At 39.2% G+C, this 16,690-nt stretch overlaps 1 protein-coding gene across 6 annotated transcripts; it reads left to right on the top strand.

The window, feature by feature from the left end:
* The first annotated feature begins 2,308 nt into the window (after positions 1–2,308).
* Positions 2,309–16,384, top strand: june (JunE proto-oncogene, AP-1 transcription factor subunit). Of its 6 annotated transcripts, none has more exons than XM_042218720.1 (3): positions 2,309–2,564; positions 9,958–10,057; positions 10,725–16,384. In XM_042218720.1, exon 3 carries the CDS (start codon positions 10,852–10,854, stop codon positions 11,893–11,895), a length of 1,044 nt encoding a protein of 347 aa, XP_042074654.1. In that variant the 5' UTR covers positions 2,309–2,564; positions 9,958–10,057; positions 10,725–10,851; the 3' UTR covers positions 11,896–16,384. The 6 variants fall into 6 exon arrangements, with proteins under 6 accessions (XP_042074654.1, XP_042074653.1, XP_005917066.1 ...); XM_042218719.1 differs by having other exon boundaries at positions 9,939–10,057; XM_005917004.3 differs by lacking the exon at positions 9,958–10,057.
* Positions 16,385–16,690: the final 306 nt, after the last annotated feature.

Raw genomic sequence — 16,690 nt, 5'->3', positions numbered from 1 at the left:
TGGCTGAATACAGCGAGGCTCAATCATGTTTACTTATCAACAGAAACAGTTTCAAATCACAACATGATCAGATCTCATATCATTACTCATCTATCATCTATTATTTAATAGTATTTTTAATTAAATCTGTCTGTTGATTAATGCATCTGTACCCACTGATGTCAGAGAGGTCTGATCCACTGTACTGTAACCTCGCTCGACTTCAAGGTAATTTGGTGCTTTTACATCAGACTGATGTTTCAGGCAGTGTGGAGAGTTCTTTAAAATTATATTTAAACCTTCATGGAAGAAGATACAGCAGCATAAAAGTATTAAAAATAAATTAAAGAGGATATGAACACCTCAAAGCACTCTCACTCTTTAAAATGGTGTTTGCAGACTTGCTTACTTTCTTCAGTTAAATTAACTTTTAGTTGAATGACAGAAAGGTGAAAGATGTTATAGAGGCATAAGAAGAAAAGTTAAGTAAACACAGATAAACACATAGCTTAACTGATATACACAAAAAGTTATAATTATGTACGTCCTCCAAAGTCTGCAGAACGGAAACTGAATCACCTGTGAAGAGGTAACATAAACTGGCTAAAACTGAGGCTAGAACAGGCCCAACGAAGAGTCAGAAAATTACAGAAAAACCAAACACAATAAGTTTTTTTTACTTATTAGATTCACTGAAAGTGGAACAACAAATTGTCAAACATGGAGACATACTGTAAAATGGCACTTGATTTTCTTAAAACTCAAAATGAGAATATTCTTGTATGTCTTTATAGGCCTGGGCCACTTTTGTATTGCTCTGTATTTGGCATATTTTTTTCAACCTGACCACAATCATGTATGCGCTTGTTTATAGCCACATACACAAAATAAATATTTTCCTCTTTTAACTGGTGAAAAACACTTATTTGGAGGTTGGAATCATTTTGCTGCTCACACCACAGACCCAGTTTTGGTTCTAAAATTTGACAGATTTTCACAAATCATTTGAATTCTTCTTTACTAAGTTATTAATTTAAAATCAGTTACTTTGTAGACACGAAAAACAACTTTCTTATGTAACTGTAAAATGTAACTGTTCCCAGTTCCCTTAAGAATCTGTTTTCACGGCTGCCGTTACGACACATTCCCTATTCGTCTGGACACAATGCCTACTGCAGGGATATATATAAATATAGGATGGACCGGGGTTGGCTGTCACACTTTTTACTGTTGCATGAACTACTGATCATTGAAACATCTTTCAGTAACTGTTAAAATAAAGCTTAAGGTTTTTAACTTTTCCACTTAACTGTAAGAAAAATAAATTAACCATCAACGACACTCTGACACTTTGTGACACGCTTTAAAATATACAACTTTCTGGATGAGTCAGTCCCGTTGACTTACACTGAAACCTGACAATTTAAATCCATAAACACAAACCAATAGTTTACTTTTCATGACTTTTTTTGTGAATATTTGCTTTTTAGTTGTGGGACTGGTCCGGTCGATCAGTGGCTGTGATATATCTAAGCCTGAGTTATGAGTAACAGATAAAAAAAGACTCTTTGCACAGTTGTTAGAAGGATGTGTAATTACAGTCCAGTCGTACAGTCCACAAAAAAGTAAAGTTTTGTTTTTCACAGAAACTAATTATACAGATTCTTCAGGACAGTGAGCACAAATTTGTTGTGTATTATTTGTGTAGTTTTATGTCATACGTGCAAATTGTGTGTAGGAAAAGCAAGAAGGCATCAATTTACTGAATCAGAATAACCAAGTCCTCAATGCCTAAAGTTAACCAAGCGACGTAATTTTTATTAATAAAAGCGACTTTCAGCTGTTCCAATGTTCAGTTTGTTTGATTTCCTCCTGGGATCAGGCGTACCTGTAAGCCACCACACTGTGGATCATTAATCATCAAACTGAATTCATGAATCAAATAAAGCATAAACATCTGTGACTTGTACAATTTGGGTCTCTTATGTACCAAAAAGGTCAAATAATTTACTCCACTACCAACCCCTCCAGCCTCCACAGCTGAGCCTCTTTTGTATTTCAAAAGTAGAAAATATCAAATTTTGCATAAGTGAACATGTACACCTATATATGTGAGATGACAGATTAAAAGTGACAAGTGTGAGATAATGTCGGGGATAAAAAAAGCAAAATTACCGTCCAGGAAAGGTCATGCGTGAGGTCAGAGTGGAGTCCAAACCCATCTCAGAATCAGGTTGTAAGGGAGTGTAAGGGACTGATTCAGGGGGAGTCATCCTCAAGCGGACGTTAGAGGAAGAGCCGGTTTGGGGGGTTCTTTTTCCGGGGGTCCATTAATTTACCAACCTGTGAGGCACGGCTTTCAACCTTTATGCGGCTCATATATATCACATATATATGTTCCCCGTGTGAAGTATGTCAGTGTATAAATAAAGGCGCTCATTAGAGGCGCGTTGGAGAGATAAGGAGCAGAAAGCGTCAGAGTGAGTCACTTTGTGATGGAGAGAGACTTCAGCCGCTCTTCCTCGCTCTCTCTCTGAGTCAGTCTCTCTGCTCTCGGATGGTTCAGCAGCTCTCCCTGTCTCTCTGTGAGTATCAGCCTTTATCAGACATTATTCCCGCTCTCATCGCCTCCCAGCCTCGTCATGCTGGACTTTTTTAGATGAGACACCGAGCCGCGGTCGGTTAGGACGGTGATGAGGAGGGGGAGGATGATGATGGTAGTGTTAATGATGCCTCGCGCTGGTTTCACCCGGTCTGAAGTTGACGGAACTTCACCTGATGAAGTCCTGAGAGGAGAGGACTGATCAGAGTGTCGGTACTGAAAACTACCTGTTATTATAAATTATAGCTTACACAGCATTAAGGAGGATGAAGGTGTTTGACCTTTCTATTAACGAGCTTCGGTGTGATATGACGACTGTTTCACTGCTTACTGGGATTTATATTCATCACTGCCACATCTACTGTAACATGTAAGCAGGGTTTGAATGCTGCAGCTGGTTTAATGAACTGTTGCGCACTTCATATTTCTTTATTCTATGTTAAAAAAAAATCAGCTTTTTGACTAACACACCGCACAGTGCTGGGATTAGAAGCGGGGAGGCAGCTGTGACAAGCGGTAGAAAATTAAAATAGTTAAGTAGTTATGAAGTTTGAGTAGTTACGTTACCATCGGATTTGGGAGTGTTTGTGGAAAATGTGAACATGTTGGATGATAAATAAGGAAGAACACTGCACTGGAGGTCGTTTAGGAAGTCGTGTGTCCAGCAGAGGGCAGTGATTTTCATTGGCCACAAATAACATTAATAATAATAATAATAATAATAATAATAATAATAATAATAATAATAATAATAATAATAATAAACTGCTGTGTTGGGTGTGATTGGGAGTTTCCAGCTGTGACTGTGCTTTTGATCTGAGATGCAAAGAGAGGTCCGGGGTCCAGACACCCTTTTTTGAGCAAATTTACGGTATAGACCCATTTTATTTTATTACACTCTTATACTTTTTTTTTTTTTAATTTGCAAAGTTTTTTATTTTTTATCTTTTGAGCTCCTTTTTTTTTCTTTTTTTTTTGCTGTTTTACAGCTCCTCTGTTGTTGTTTTTTTACCTCATGGAGCTATTTTGTTTTGTCATAGTGTTTTTTTTGTTTTGTTTTGTTTTTTAACTACTCTACTTGCTGTAGGCTGTGTTTAATGTTTCGGCTGCTGTAACACAGGGGTCTTCTGACCTTTGGGAATAATGACCTGTATCTTGTCTTAACAGCATGACTACACATGCATGGAAATGTCTGTAAAGTGAAAACATATTGGGTTTTGTACCTCTTTGTGCCACTGTGTTGGTTAATCACATGTAATAACACACATTGTTAAAGCTGGACTTACTTATTCTCAGTGTGGTTCATTAAATTGTGACATTAAGCAGGTCTACTGTTTCTGCTGGTTTCTGCAGCTAAAGTGGCGTAACTAATGTTTTCGAGCTGACGTTCACTTCCAGCTCAAGTGTTGTGTTGTTTTTGGACTAAAGACAGTCAGAGTTGTGTTTGTGTTGTGTTGTTGAAAGCTTCCCTGCCAGTTTTGAGAAACATTCGAATGTTAGCTGGAGTTCTGTGGAGGAAGTTAACTTGCAGTAGTAAGAACTTTACCGTTTGACCAACACATTTCTGACCTCATCAGTCAGCTATAAAACAGATTACAGCCAACATTTTAAATAGGACATGTACAGAAAACAACTAATCACATCGAGGATTACTGGTGGATACGCACATGAATGTGTAAGGTTGGCTGTTTTCTATACCTTTTTAGAATAATGCTCTTCTTTATGCACCTTGGAAGTAGGTGACGTTGCTCTAGAAACATCTGCTTTGTCTGTAAAAGAAAGTGGGATGTCCAGATTTCTAAACGCTGCTCACTAACTAACGATGACAGTGGGGAAGGCGCCTTGCTTTGTTTAGGAGCATTGAGGCGAGGGCTGGAAGAAGGAGTTAAATGTCTGTAGGTGGGAGGAAGCATGGAAATGCTGATGTATTCCAGTGCTTTCCCAGCTCGTACAGTGGAATAAGTGGTGGGTTCATACTGGAGCTGGAGATGCAAAACTCGAAAAAACGATGCCCACTTGCTCAAAAGTGAAACAAAATATGTTCACATGGCATACGAGCTGTGAACATATTTTCTCAGGGTGGGATTTATAATGTTATCAGTCAGATCCATCCCCACCCATTTATGCTGTGAATGCCAGACTCTCTTTGAAGCCCAGAGCTAGATGTGAAGGGCAGTGCAATCTTAACAGTTTGGGGCATAAATGTAGAAGATGGCCGTCGCACGCTCGTGCCACCTCTTCATGTTTAGACAGTTTCAGACTAATCTAGCATGACCTCTCAAGCCCTGTCCACACATATATGGGCATTTTGTATAACCTTTCTTGTGTATTTTTCCTTTTGTCCAAATGTAAACAGGATTTAAAGGAACTGAAAATAGAGCTTTTGAAAAACAAAAGGCTTATGACTAGCTAACATTTCTATCTGGGTAGGGTTACAATGGCATGTGTTGCTTTGGCGAGCTCTTGACAATGTTTTAGTGTTTTTGTGTGGATTGAAAATGTTTAAAAAAGGGAAAAGTATTTGTGGGCGTAGCACTCAAATGTTACATGACATGTGACAGGACTAGGCTGTCATCGTTTCAAACTACGTGCTGTGCAATGAAAACCAAAATGAGTTTGTGAAAACTGTCACATCTTATAATCTGTAGTTTTCTGGCTCCTCTGTGGTTTTTTGTGTTCCTGAATATGGTTTTTCATCTGTCTGGTCTCATATGTCTTCCCCTCATCCACAACCAATCACAGCAGATGGCTGTTCCTCCCTGAGCCTGGGTCTCCCAGAGGTTTCTTCCTGTTAAAAATTAGTTTATCTTTCCCACTGTCGCCAACTGCTTGCTTTTTACTTTTTAATATTTTTTTTAATTTTTATTCTAATTTTCATTTTAATTCTGTGAGTTAATGTAGTCTTTACCTTATGATATAAAGCACCTTCAAGCTACTGTTGTGGTCATTTGGAAGTTCCTTTTTAATAAAGGACAAAAACTCCACCTGTGCAGGTTGAAGGTAAAGGAAGCTAAAACTGATCTAAAAACTAACTAATTTCACTCTTGTTGATGGAAATAAAGATAAAAAGGAGATTTGGAAAAATATTTTTGCTGAGATGATTTTGGATAACTGAATTAAATAAAACATATCTGTAGTTCTCGCTTTTGTGAATTTGGTAAAATGTGGATTCACAAGCTGCCCGATGATGCTTTGAAGCATTTTTTTTTTAAAGATTTGACTCTCAACTGCCATCACAAAGCTGTTTTACTGTAATTACTCAACAGCTTGTGAAATAATCAAAGTCTCGAATCTACTGATTTGTTTCTGGTCATGAATTTTCTCGTCTTTCTGTTTGCTTTGTTTTTCCCTGAACACCAGTTCTCATCACGTGGACTGACTGACATGAAAACACGTGACCGTTTGTGTCCATGAACACAAATAAACAGGTTGCTTTTTTGTCACCATTTCATGTTTTGTTGCCGTGAGATCGGGCTGTAATGTCTATTCTGACTTTGCTAAAACCTTGAGAGAAACCCTGCATAAAATAAATAATTTAAGACAAATTAAGAATGAAAAAGACTAAAACTGAGACTGATTAAATAAATTAAAATAAATAAATAAATTTTAAAAAGTAAACTTTTACAGTAAAAACTAAACTGAAATGAGCAAACCCAAGTTCAAATCATACACATAATCCTCACATATTTTCTACCAGTATTAATAATGAACGTAAAATTTGTTTTATATGATCATTATTCAGCAAGATTGAGAAATAGATTATAGGCTGGGTTAAATAAAACAGTTACCACTTATTTTAAAACTTTGTTTTAGGTGTTGCCTCCAGACTGAAAAGTCTGGAGACAATGATGCTACAGACACTAAATAATCATTACAATATGCATCCATGTGAGCCTACCAGATCGCTCTTACTGGTTCAACATCTCAGACCAGACATACTTTAAAAGCTGATAGAATAGAATATAAAAATTCAAAGTCTTAGAAGTTCCAGTATGTTCAGAGCCATGATGTTTAAGCTGTTTTTGCATTAGCTTAAGCATCAAGTGACGCCTGTTGTCCCTTGTTTTAACTTTAAGAGTTGCATCAATGTCACATTAGCCTGTTTGTCTTTGTAAGCTTCAGACTCATCGTGCTGGGCTGCTGTTAATCACCTGAGCTCAGATAATCACCTGTGTGCAGCCCGTGATTATCACACTAACTTCTATCTGACGTTTTCACTCCTCTCCTGTGGGGAAATCTTCCTCACGCATGACCTTGACTGCTGTTTCTTACTCTGAGGGTTTTTTCTCTTATTTCTCAATATGCTGCTCTGATTAAATTATAAGGAAGCAAAGAGTCGAGGTGACGGTGGACCTGAGCTGAATCAGTTCCTCAAGCGTCTCGCCTCGTGGTCAGTTTCGTCACCACATGACACACACTGCATCTGAACTGTTGAGGTTAAAGGATAGAGGGGATGTTTTTGTAATTTCTTTTTTTTTATTCATGAAAAGGATTCAGGAGTTGGTTATTTGGTCGAGTTTGAGTTACACGGAGTTATTTGTCTCTCCGTGTAACTCAAACTCGACCACTGTGTTTCCTTTTCAGCAAAAAATATTTTCAGACCCATGTGTTGCCCTTTTGTGGAAACAGACTAGAGGTTTCTGTCTTTCTGGACTCGGAGAAGAGGTTAAGAACTGAAAGGGGTAAAGCTCCAACAACACTTGTTATATATAGAATACACACTATTGTTTTACCCACACAGTAAAGCCAGATAAACAGAGAGAAGAAATGAAACATTAAAATACAAAGACTTCAATCCATTCAGACAGGTGCAACACTTATCTCTAATATTTAATATAAAATATTCTAAAAACGCTCTCAAACTGCTGTCAACAAAATAAATAAATAAATCCATGGTCCTCTGCTTACACGTGCTTTGATATTATCTCTGGAGGGTTTATCCATGCCCACCAGCACTCTCATATTCCCCAGCTTTCTCTCCTATTTCAAAACCATCTCCAAGAAATCTATATATCTAACCCATCTGTCAACTCAACCTGGCAACCCTAAACACAGTTCATGAAATAGCCTCAAACTCTAATCTAATGAAATTAAATCTTATCTGTCCAGTTTCATCGTGTCCACATACATATTTGACAAATTTGACTTTTAAATTTGCTGCTCTTGCTGGTCAGTGCCAGAAATGCCAGCTGGTTAAGTGAATTATTTTGATAAAAGCCGACCTTCGCTGACAGACGGAGGGCCCTCCTTTTTCTGACAAGAGGATGTAAATGTGCGAAGTTTGGCATCCGCACCAACCAGATCGGGTTTGCAGGACATCAGTGGTGTCAGAGTAAGCTGACATAAGAACTGAAGCAAAATGAAAACCACATTAACCACAAGGCACGTGGCAGCATGCAAGGAAGGAGAGCCACATGTGCTAGCCATACTGACATTAGCAACGCTTGGCAAATTAATTTAGCATTGCGTGTGAGCAGCGTAACACATTAGACAAAGTTTCCCACTCTTCAGTGACATTTAAAACAGTAATTATTGGGGGAGGTGAATAATGATTTCAAATGGTTCGTAAATTCCCACGCAGTATTTGTACGACCGATGTTTAACCGCATTCTGTTGGAATGTGCCCAGTTTTCATTGTTTTGCTAGTGTTAGTTTCCCTCCTGCTACAAAATTAAATGTCAGGAACAGCCCTAATTTCAGTCGAATGAATCATTTCACTGCTCACACCAGAGACCACAAGTCGGGTCATGCCATGACTGATTTTTACACTCAATTTAGGTGATCGTTAATGTATCATTAATTACTGATAAGAAGTCACTTGTTATCAAAGCTAATGAGTTAGGTTTAGAAAATGTTGTGGTTTGGGAAAAAATGGTTGTGCAATGTTTTCTTCAAATCTATGACATTTATATCCTAGAACACAAATGGCTATTTTCCAAGCTTTGGTATGACTGGGTGTATCATCCAAAGACGATTCAAGGAGTGAGTGCAGCTGATCTTGTTGCAGGCATTCAGACCGATCAGATTCTGAGTAAATTAGCTCACTGTCGTGTAGTCGCTTCAGCTCCTCTTGCTGCAGAGATAGAAACTTTAAAAATACACGAAAATGAATGCTGGTAAAGTTTGAACTGACCTGAATTGACTCTCTGAGTCAGTAACTCATAGGATATGAGACATGCTTTATTTTTCCCAAAAGTTGATAAAATACTGTAGCAGCAGCCAAAATGTCAAACAAAACCTATAACAGCAAGTAGAATAGCTCACACAAAGCATCTACAAAAAATACTGCATACTACAAAAGTATTCAATCAATTCAAAAGTGAAGTTTCACTAAAATCACTTCACACAATCAGACATTAGTTTGGAAAAAATTGCCCAAGAAATCCCAGGATTTCCAAACTTGAACGCATGTACGGTCATTTTTTTCACCCACGTCTGCAAATCTGCTGAAAGAGAACGAGGCGACAGCTTATCCATTTAATGAGACTTCAATAAATACCTGAAACAGACTCCTCTGTAATGTTTACAGCATGATGGATTCCTGCAGTGAGCAACGGTCATGTTAAAGTTGAGCTTTCTTCTCAGGAGTACATCTGCTCCTTTCTATCAGACCATCAGTGCTCGTCATATCAAGGTTTCACTAGTGGGAGCAGCCCAGTGAACAAGTTTAAACAAGCTGTAAATCTCACCTTTGGAGGGAAATCTCGACATAATCAGGGATGTGTAAGACACTCTGTAATAACTGTTTTTTGACAGGATCCTGTATCGTTTACTTAGCCAGCTCTAGTTTTTACACTGTAACAGCCTTACTGAAGACCCATGCAAGGATCATGGTGGATTTGCTTTAGGATCATCCTCCAAGTGTAGACGTTTGTTGCCTTTTAAAAGTGGAAATGTTTGTCATAGTTACATTAGTTGCTCATCCTGTCCACTCATATTCCCCCGTCTCCCAGGAGAGATGACCCACTGCACCAACTGCCTTTATTAAGACTCACAAATATTTGCTGTTCTCAGAAAGCGACAACTTGCAAGGAAGCAGATTTTATTACAGCAGCATATTGAATTTAGGTCTAAGTGTAACAGCCTGTCGTTGGAGGTCAGAAACATATCAGCAGCTTGTAAGTATAAAGTGTAGAACACTGTGTGTTGTGAATTGTGGGGCTCCTTTCTTTTCATAAAGAATCCACCAGTGTAGCCTCTTGTAAAGGAGAACTTTTTCTTGGTTTTTAGAGAATTTTAGCAGCTCATATTATTGCTATAGGGTTAGCTGATCAGTTAGAGATGTTACTATGAAAAACTCACATTAGTAGGAAACACTGGTTGGGTTGCTGATATGACAGTTTTTCATTTCTTTCAGTTTCTCATCCCATGTTTAGATGGATTCCAACTCCACCCTCCTGGACTGCAGCTGGCAATGGCTTCTTTGTTCTGCTCTGCTGGGACTTCAAGCATCACCCTAACCAGAACCTGCAACAGGTGGAGAGCTGGTTCATGTGCTGAGCTCACAGAGACTGCAGAGTAGAACAAGGACGACTGGCTATAGTGCAGGAGGGTGTAGTTGGAAATAATCAGCAGGACTAAAATAAGAAGAACATATTTCTCATTAATCATACAATTAGAAAACCCGTGTGCCTTTAATTTGCTTGTCAATTAAACCTCTTGGGTTTTTGATAGCACAGACAACTGAAAATAAGTTTTAATCCAATTTTTTTGTAAACGAAATATTTACAAGTAATAATCTGTCAAGTTTAGAGGCCATACAACTGAGCATATTTTCAGAACAAGGTGTAGTTAAGTTTGGAGCTGGATATGCAAGTGCTATTAAAACATTTTTGTTTCTGATGAACATCACTGAGTCATAATGCAGTGAGGCATGTTGTCTGTAAAATCAGGAACAAACAAGGATACAAACAGTATGAAGACGTGAATGCAGACACATATTTGATGTCATGAAAATACATTTCTGAAATAGAAAAGATGGTGAGCATGATTGTCAAATTAGAGGTGGCTGTGTTCCTTCAGCCTTAGCTCAGGGTGAAATTAACCCACAAACAGAGCAGGAGAATGAGAGGTGAGGGGTAGTGATTGTCCTGTTGTTTTGGTCCTCCTCTTCCTCTCACAGACATGTTTCTTCCTCCTGCAGGAACTCTTTTTCTTCTCTTCGTCTTGCCTTCATCCTCCAGACGCAGACGTCAGTGGAACGTTTCAATCAGCTCTCATATTCAGGTTAATCTGATTATGAAGATTTCTTCTGAGACGCCTCTCTGTCAATGACGGCCAAGATGGAGACTCCTTTCTACCACGATGACTCCCCCGCTGTGCCCGGCTTCAGCCAGATCGCCGAATACGAGCGCTACTCGGGAAACAAGATGCTGATGAGTAAGAAAGCCATGTCAATGGCAGGAAGTCACCACTTCCCCAGTGGTGGTGGAGCAGGAGGGAGGGGTGGGAACCCCAACATCCTGGGGCTGGCTAGCAACAGCTCCTTGATGACATCAGCAGCGTCCTCTGCAGCATCCTCAGCAGACATGAACCTGCTAAAGCTGGCGTCCCCAGATCTGGAGCACCTGATCATTCAGTCCAACCAGGGGCTGGTCACCACCAGCCCGGTGCCAAACTCCACCAATCCCTTCATGTACCGCAACCAGGCCACCAACGAGCAAGAAGGATTTGCTGATGGCTTTGTCAAGGCGCTGGCAGACCTTCACAAGCAGAACCAGCTGGTTGGAGGTGGGCCCATGTCTCCGCCTTCATCCTCTAGTGTCTCCCTGCAGGCGTCCTACCAGAGGAATCTGATGTCAGGCGGAGATATGCCCATCTACACCAACCTGAGCAGCTACAACCCGGGCCAGATGCCATACTCTGGAGGGCAGATGGCATATGGTGGAGGCTCAGGCCACGGTGGAGGTGGAGCACCTCAGCCACACCCTCGAGGCCTGGATGCCCCGCAGACTGTCCCTGAGGTCCCTCATCCTGCAGGGGACCCCACCTCGCCACCGTCGCTCTCGCCAATCGACCTGGAGACACAGGAGCGAATCAAAGCAGAGCGCAAGAAACTTCGCAACCGGATTGCCGCATCTAAATGTCGCAAGCGGAAGCTGGAGCGCATCTCACGGCTGGAGGAGAAGGTGAAAGTCCTGAAGAGCCAGAACTCGGACCTGGCCTCCACCGCCGCTATGCTACGGGAACAGGTCGCTCAGCTGAAACAGAAGGTCATGAGTCACGTCACAAATGGCTGCCAGATTTCGGTAAGCTCGTCAGCTGCCAGCAAGGCCGGAGGAGGAGGCACCGGCAGCGAGGACTCCAGCTGCTGAGGAGGCGGGACATCGCGAGAATATGCCAAGAGGCCATTTACTTTTACGATTTTGCTTGTGCTTTCAGTTGGAGCGAGCAGAGAGTAAGCGGCTCGTGTCATCAACGCCTCCAGAAGGATAGGTGGATGTTAACGGCATTCAGAGTCCCGGAAACTCTCTGTCACCTAGCCAAAGGGGGCGGAGCTTTACAGAGGAGACTGGAAAGGAAGCAAATGGAAGAATGCAAGCAAGGTTTGGATTACGGACGACAACTTCTTAAAGAACACCTGGCAACATTTGAGACTTAAAGTGTTCAGATTCCACACAATGCATTTGTTTAACAAGTGGAACAAACTGTCAGATTTCCACATTTATTATGAACCGCTCACAACATTTTTCACACATCACACCTTCCACCTCTGTTTTTTTTATTCACACTAAAAACATATTTAAGATGTTACAGATGAAGTAAATTATCTAAAAAATATTGTTTTTACAGTGCGAGCTGAGAAGATTTATCATAGCATCAAAATACCGAAATGAAATGAAAAACTCTTTCATGTAATCAGATTACTTTTATTTACAGAGTAGGAAATGTAACTGTGGTTTCTTGTCATAATTTACAAACATCTGTTTTCAAGGTCAGAAGAAACTTTCTTTAATCATTTTCATTTAACATGATCTGTGCTGCAATATTTAGTTTTTTTTGCTTTGTAATCTGATTATCAGTTTAACAGTGTGTTAATGCAACTAAAGACCGGCTTCTTTACAAACAATATCTTTCAACTTCAACAGCTCTGTTTTTAAAGTGAAGGTATGTAGTCTGATTATGTTAATCACTCTTTAAGCTCCAGTCTGGCCTACAAAGTCACATTTGTTGATGGAGGTTTTTCAAAGTGTTTTGAGAAAGAAATTACATTAAAGTTATGTTTTTCCCAGAGAAGTACTTCATCAGTACCAAAATGTTCACAGGTAATCATTAGCCTTTTGAAAATTCATGATGGCCACCAAATGTGGCAAAAAAACAAAAAGATACACATTTGACCAAATATAAGTCCACTTTAAAATTACACTCTTAAATTACACCTCAGTTTTGTTTGTATCATAGCTCAACTTTGTTTTCCAAAAATCTTTGTGAACCAGGGGATAAATTGTTGAGGTACTTTTGTTTCAACTAGATTTCTTGGATTGACCCCTACCTGCCTACCATTTGCAGTATGCATATCAAGGTTATAGAAGGATAATCTCTCAACCTGCACAGCACGTGCAGCTTATGTGACGCCTGTAGGTCTGACACATATAACTCTCTTTCTTTGGATCATATTCAGCAGTCTCTTCAGTGTTAGCTACATTGTCCTAATGAAAGTTCAATTGCAGTTTAACCTGTGTTTTATGTTTGAAACTGTAAAAAATTTTGTAAATGTGAAACAAAGTAGCTCTTAAGAAGCTTTAAAGGCGTAAATTTGACTTCCCCAAAGGCAAGTATGTGGAATTCAAAAGATAAAAGGTGTTTGTATTCATCTTTTACCATCTACTGGTTTGTGAGGTCCTGTTTTCAGTCCTCTAGAGGAAGATTTCACATCTAGATTTCACTGCCGCCTTCAATGTTTTGAAACTAGATGTGACGGACGATGGGGTGGGTCTGACTATGAAACCACACATAAACCGGTATGTGAACATGCACACCCTGGCTAAAGACTTACAGATTGTTAGTCAATAATCCTCCTTTAAGACCAGTTTAGACAGTTTAGACAATTACCTTATGTTTGGATTTATTCAAAGTGATGATAAACCCGCGACTGAGCTCATATATTCAGCAAGGGTTAGGGTTAGGGTTAGGGTCTAGAGAGATCAAGTTCAAACATCCTTTTTCCTCAGACTTCTGCCAGACTGGATATGTTTTTGCATCCAGAGCAGATGCTTCCTGGTAGATGTTAAAAAGGATGAATTTCCAACGTCTTTCCACATTGGATTCATTCTTCAGACCTGAACGCTATGTCCACCTTTTATACTCTCAACACATAAAGATTGCTTTTTTCTACGCTGGAATTAATAGCAATTTTGGAAAATGGTGGCAGTTTTGAAAATTCAAGAGGCTAATGGTTCCAGAGGCAAATGAATGGCTCCAGAGGGACAAACATAAACATGCAAGTTTTGGTGTTCATGAATACTTTTGAAAGATTGTCAGAGTAATCTGCTGGGATTTTTCTTGAGTTACAAACAAAGGAAGTGCACAGTAAGATCTGCATTTGTTTTAAGTTTAAATGTGTATAACTTTGCAAAGGGAATCCAAATCATTTAAATCTTTTTGTTTTCACATTTAACTTTGTGTGACCGCGTGCAAAACAATCCCGTGTTGGAAGAATTTAATTATTTTTTTTAAAAGTTAAGGTATTTGACTCATTGTTTACTTTTCTGAAGATGATGAACTGTTATTATGGAAAAGGAATTGTTTCATATCTGTTTTATATTCATACTATTGTGAAACAAGAAAATTAGTGTTGACTAATATTCATTATTCTGATGTTGTTACTGATTTACTTTTTATCTTATAAAAAAAAAAAATGGTTCATGTAAGTGAGTTTATTTGGTGCATTTGTTAGCAGGTTCTATAGAAGCCCATTGATGCTGGAAAAATAGATGGAAATAAAAAATATTCCTAGATTTATGCCACAAAATTAGACTGAAAACATGTTCTGTTGACTCTTAAATTTTTGTCATAGAAAGAATTTTATCACCTGGCTGTAATGGGCCTCCAAGGTTTTTTGACAAAGAGAACGATACATCTGAGGATGCTGGAATAAAGCATTCGTGAATACATTTAAGATTCAATTCAAGGTCAAACGGACATTTCTAAATGTAATTAAAACACACAGGGAGGAAAATTCACTCAGATATATTCAGGTATGAAAAATAATGCTCTTCACATATATATTTATCTAAAGATTGAGGTTTCTGCAGAAATGAGGTCCTTAAGGAGGGATAGGAAAACCTCTGCAGATGGTGCAGATCCCGAGGTCCATATTGGTCTCCCTTCTGGGCTTCCAGAGATACTTGGGTGAGCTTAGCTTTACCTAGAAATCCTACAAACACTGGAACTTGAAAAGTTTTGAGATGTCCTTAATGACCTTGTAGGTTTCTTAAGTACACTGTAAAAGTCTGCAGTGGTAGAAGTCTGAGGATAATAATTGTCCTTGGTCAGACAGCTCTGAGGTCCTGCAGTCAATGTCATTAATGGGATTTCTGAGGGCCTTGACAAAACTGATAATGCCTTTGGGAGAACTCTGAGGTGCTGGAGGGGTGAGATCATTATAAGGGTTGTACAGGTACTAGAATGAATTCTGGTGGACTTAGATATAGGTTGTAGTTCCCCAAGGTATTTGCCTCTACCAGGGCCTTCATAAGTTCCTAGAACAGGTATCCTGAGAGCCCTAATGGGATTTTGCAAGGTACTAGACTGTAGACTTTGAGGGAAAGGTCTTAATGACAGGCAGATTTCCTTAAAATTGTATAAATATTCTTGAGAATATTGCACAGGTACGTGAGAATCACTGATGATTTTGCCAAGTTTCCCTGAGTATATGTTCAAATTCTGGTCTCTGATGGGGTCCGTGAGGTCCATAAAGAGGTTAATTCAGTCCTTGTGAAACTTCCTGAGGTCTTTAATAGCTTTCCAGGGGACCCTAGGGGGTTTGGAGGGGTCTTGAGGATGATTAGTGGGCATTAGTGGGCCCAAAGGTCCAAACTTTGCCTGACTGAATTTGTATGATTTTAAAAGCTGATTTATGACAGACATTTAAAAGATCACAACTGGTTCCAAGATACAAAGAATACAGCCCACAGTTTGTGTTACATGTGAGGGTACCTTGTTGATTGATAACTGTACACGTTGTTGTGGATTTTCTAAGTTTTGGATGTGGGTGCACCTCAGATTTATATTGTGAAAAGTTAACAGACTGGGCTTTTAATCTAGTCGTACAGTTGTTTACTCACCTAACAATCCTGTTGTTGTTTATGCAGTGTGCTGGTTGATATTTTTATCACATTTGCAGCCATGAGGCTAATTGACCCTTTCTATTTCAGACTCTGTTTTGCACTGGCTTTACTGTCCAATCAGCATCTGTATCACGTTTGCGGATTGCAGCTGTCAGACAGAAAAACATGTAACTGCAAAGACAGACAGAAGTATTTACTGCTCACAGATGTTTCTTTTAGAGTTCGTGTTTTGTGTTTGACAAATCAGAGACTCTCAAATATACTGTTGGCAAGTGTCAAGCAGATATTTATTTTTTTGAACTTGAGAGAGGCTTTTGATGTCTCTAATGATTCTATTTTTGTACAAATGTATAAAAGTTGTTGTTATTAATATACTGAAATGTGTGTATGTACAATCTGATTTGTTCAACCTCTTCGTGTCTATTTATTATAAATTGGTTTGTGTTAATTACGCTTCACTTTGTTCTGCTGTGTTCAGATGTTTGTGTCAATATACCAGTGATGAAACATTCAACCGCTGCTTCTCTCTCTCTCTCTCTCTTTTTTTAGACACTTGCAGCTGGGACTTTGGAGATTGCCTTATGACAGAGATAAAGCACATCACACTCATTTTACAATAGTGTCCTTGGGTGTTCTGTTCACATAATGAAAGTACCAAATCCATTGAAATGTAAAGGGAGTGTTGTCTCTGTTGTGGCCTTTAGGGACATTTTTTCAGTTTCATGTTGAGAAATTTGGGGAAATTTGCACATCAGATGGTTCCCTATTACGTTTCCAGTTTTGATTTACTGTATATTGAGATATTCAAGAGAAGCAGAAG

Source organism: Haplochromis burtoni, unplaced genomic scaffold, assembly GCF_018398535.1.
Source record: "Haplochromis burtoni strain Fernald_Lab_line unplaced genomic scaffold, NCSU_Asbu1 Contig_22, whole genome shotgun sequence".
NCBI classification, from domain to species: domain Eukaryota; kingdom Metazoa; phylum Chordata; class Actinopteri; order Cichliformes; family Cichlidae; genus Haplochromis; species Haplochromis burtoni.
Note: the sequence above shows the minus strand (reverse complement) of the source record. Positions and strands in the feature narration are given on the sequence as shown.

Coding starts and splice junctions, on each gene's coding strand:
- june (XM_005917004.3), top strand. CDS start 10,852: ATGACGGCCAAGATGGAGACTCCTTTCTACCACGATGACTCCCCCGCT.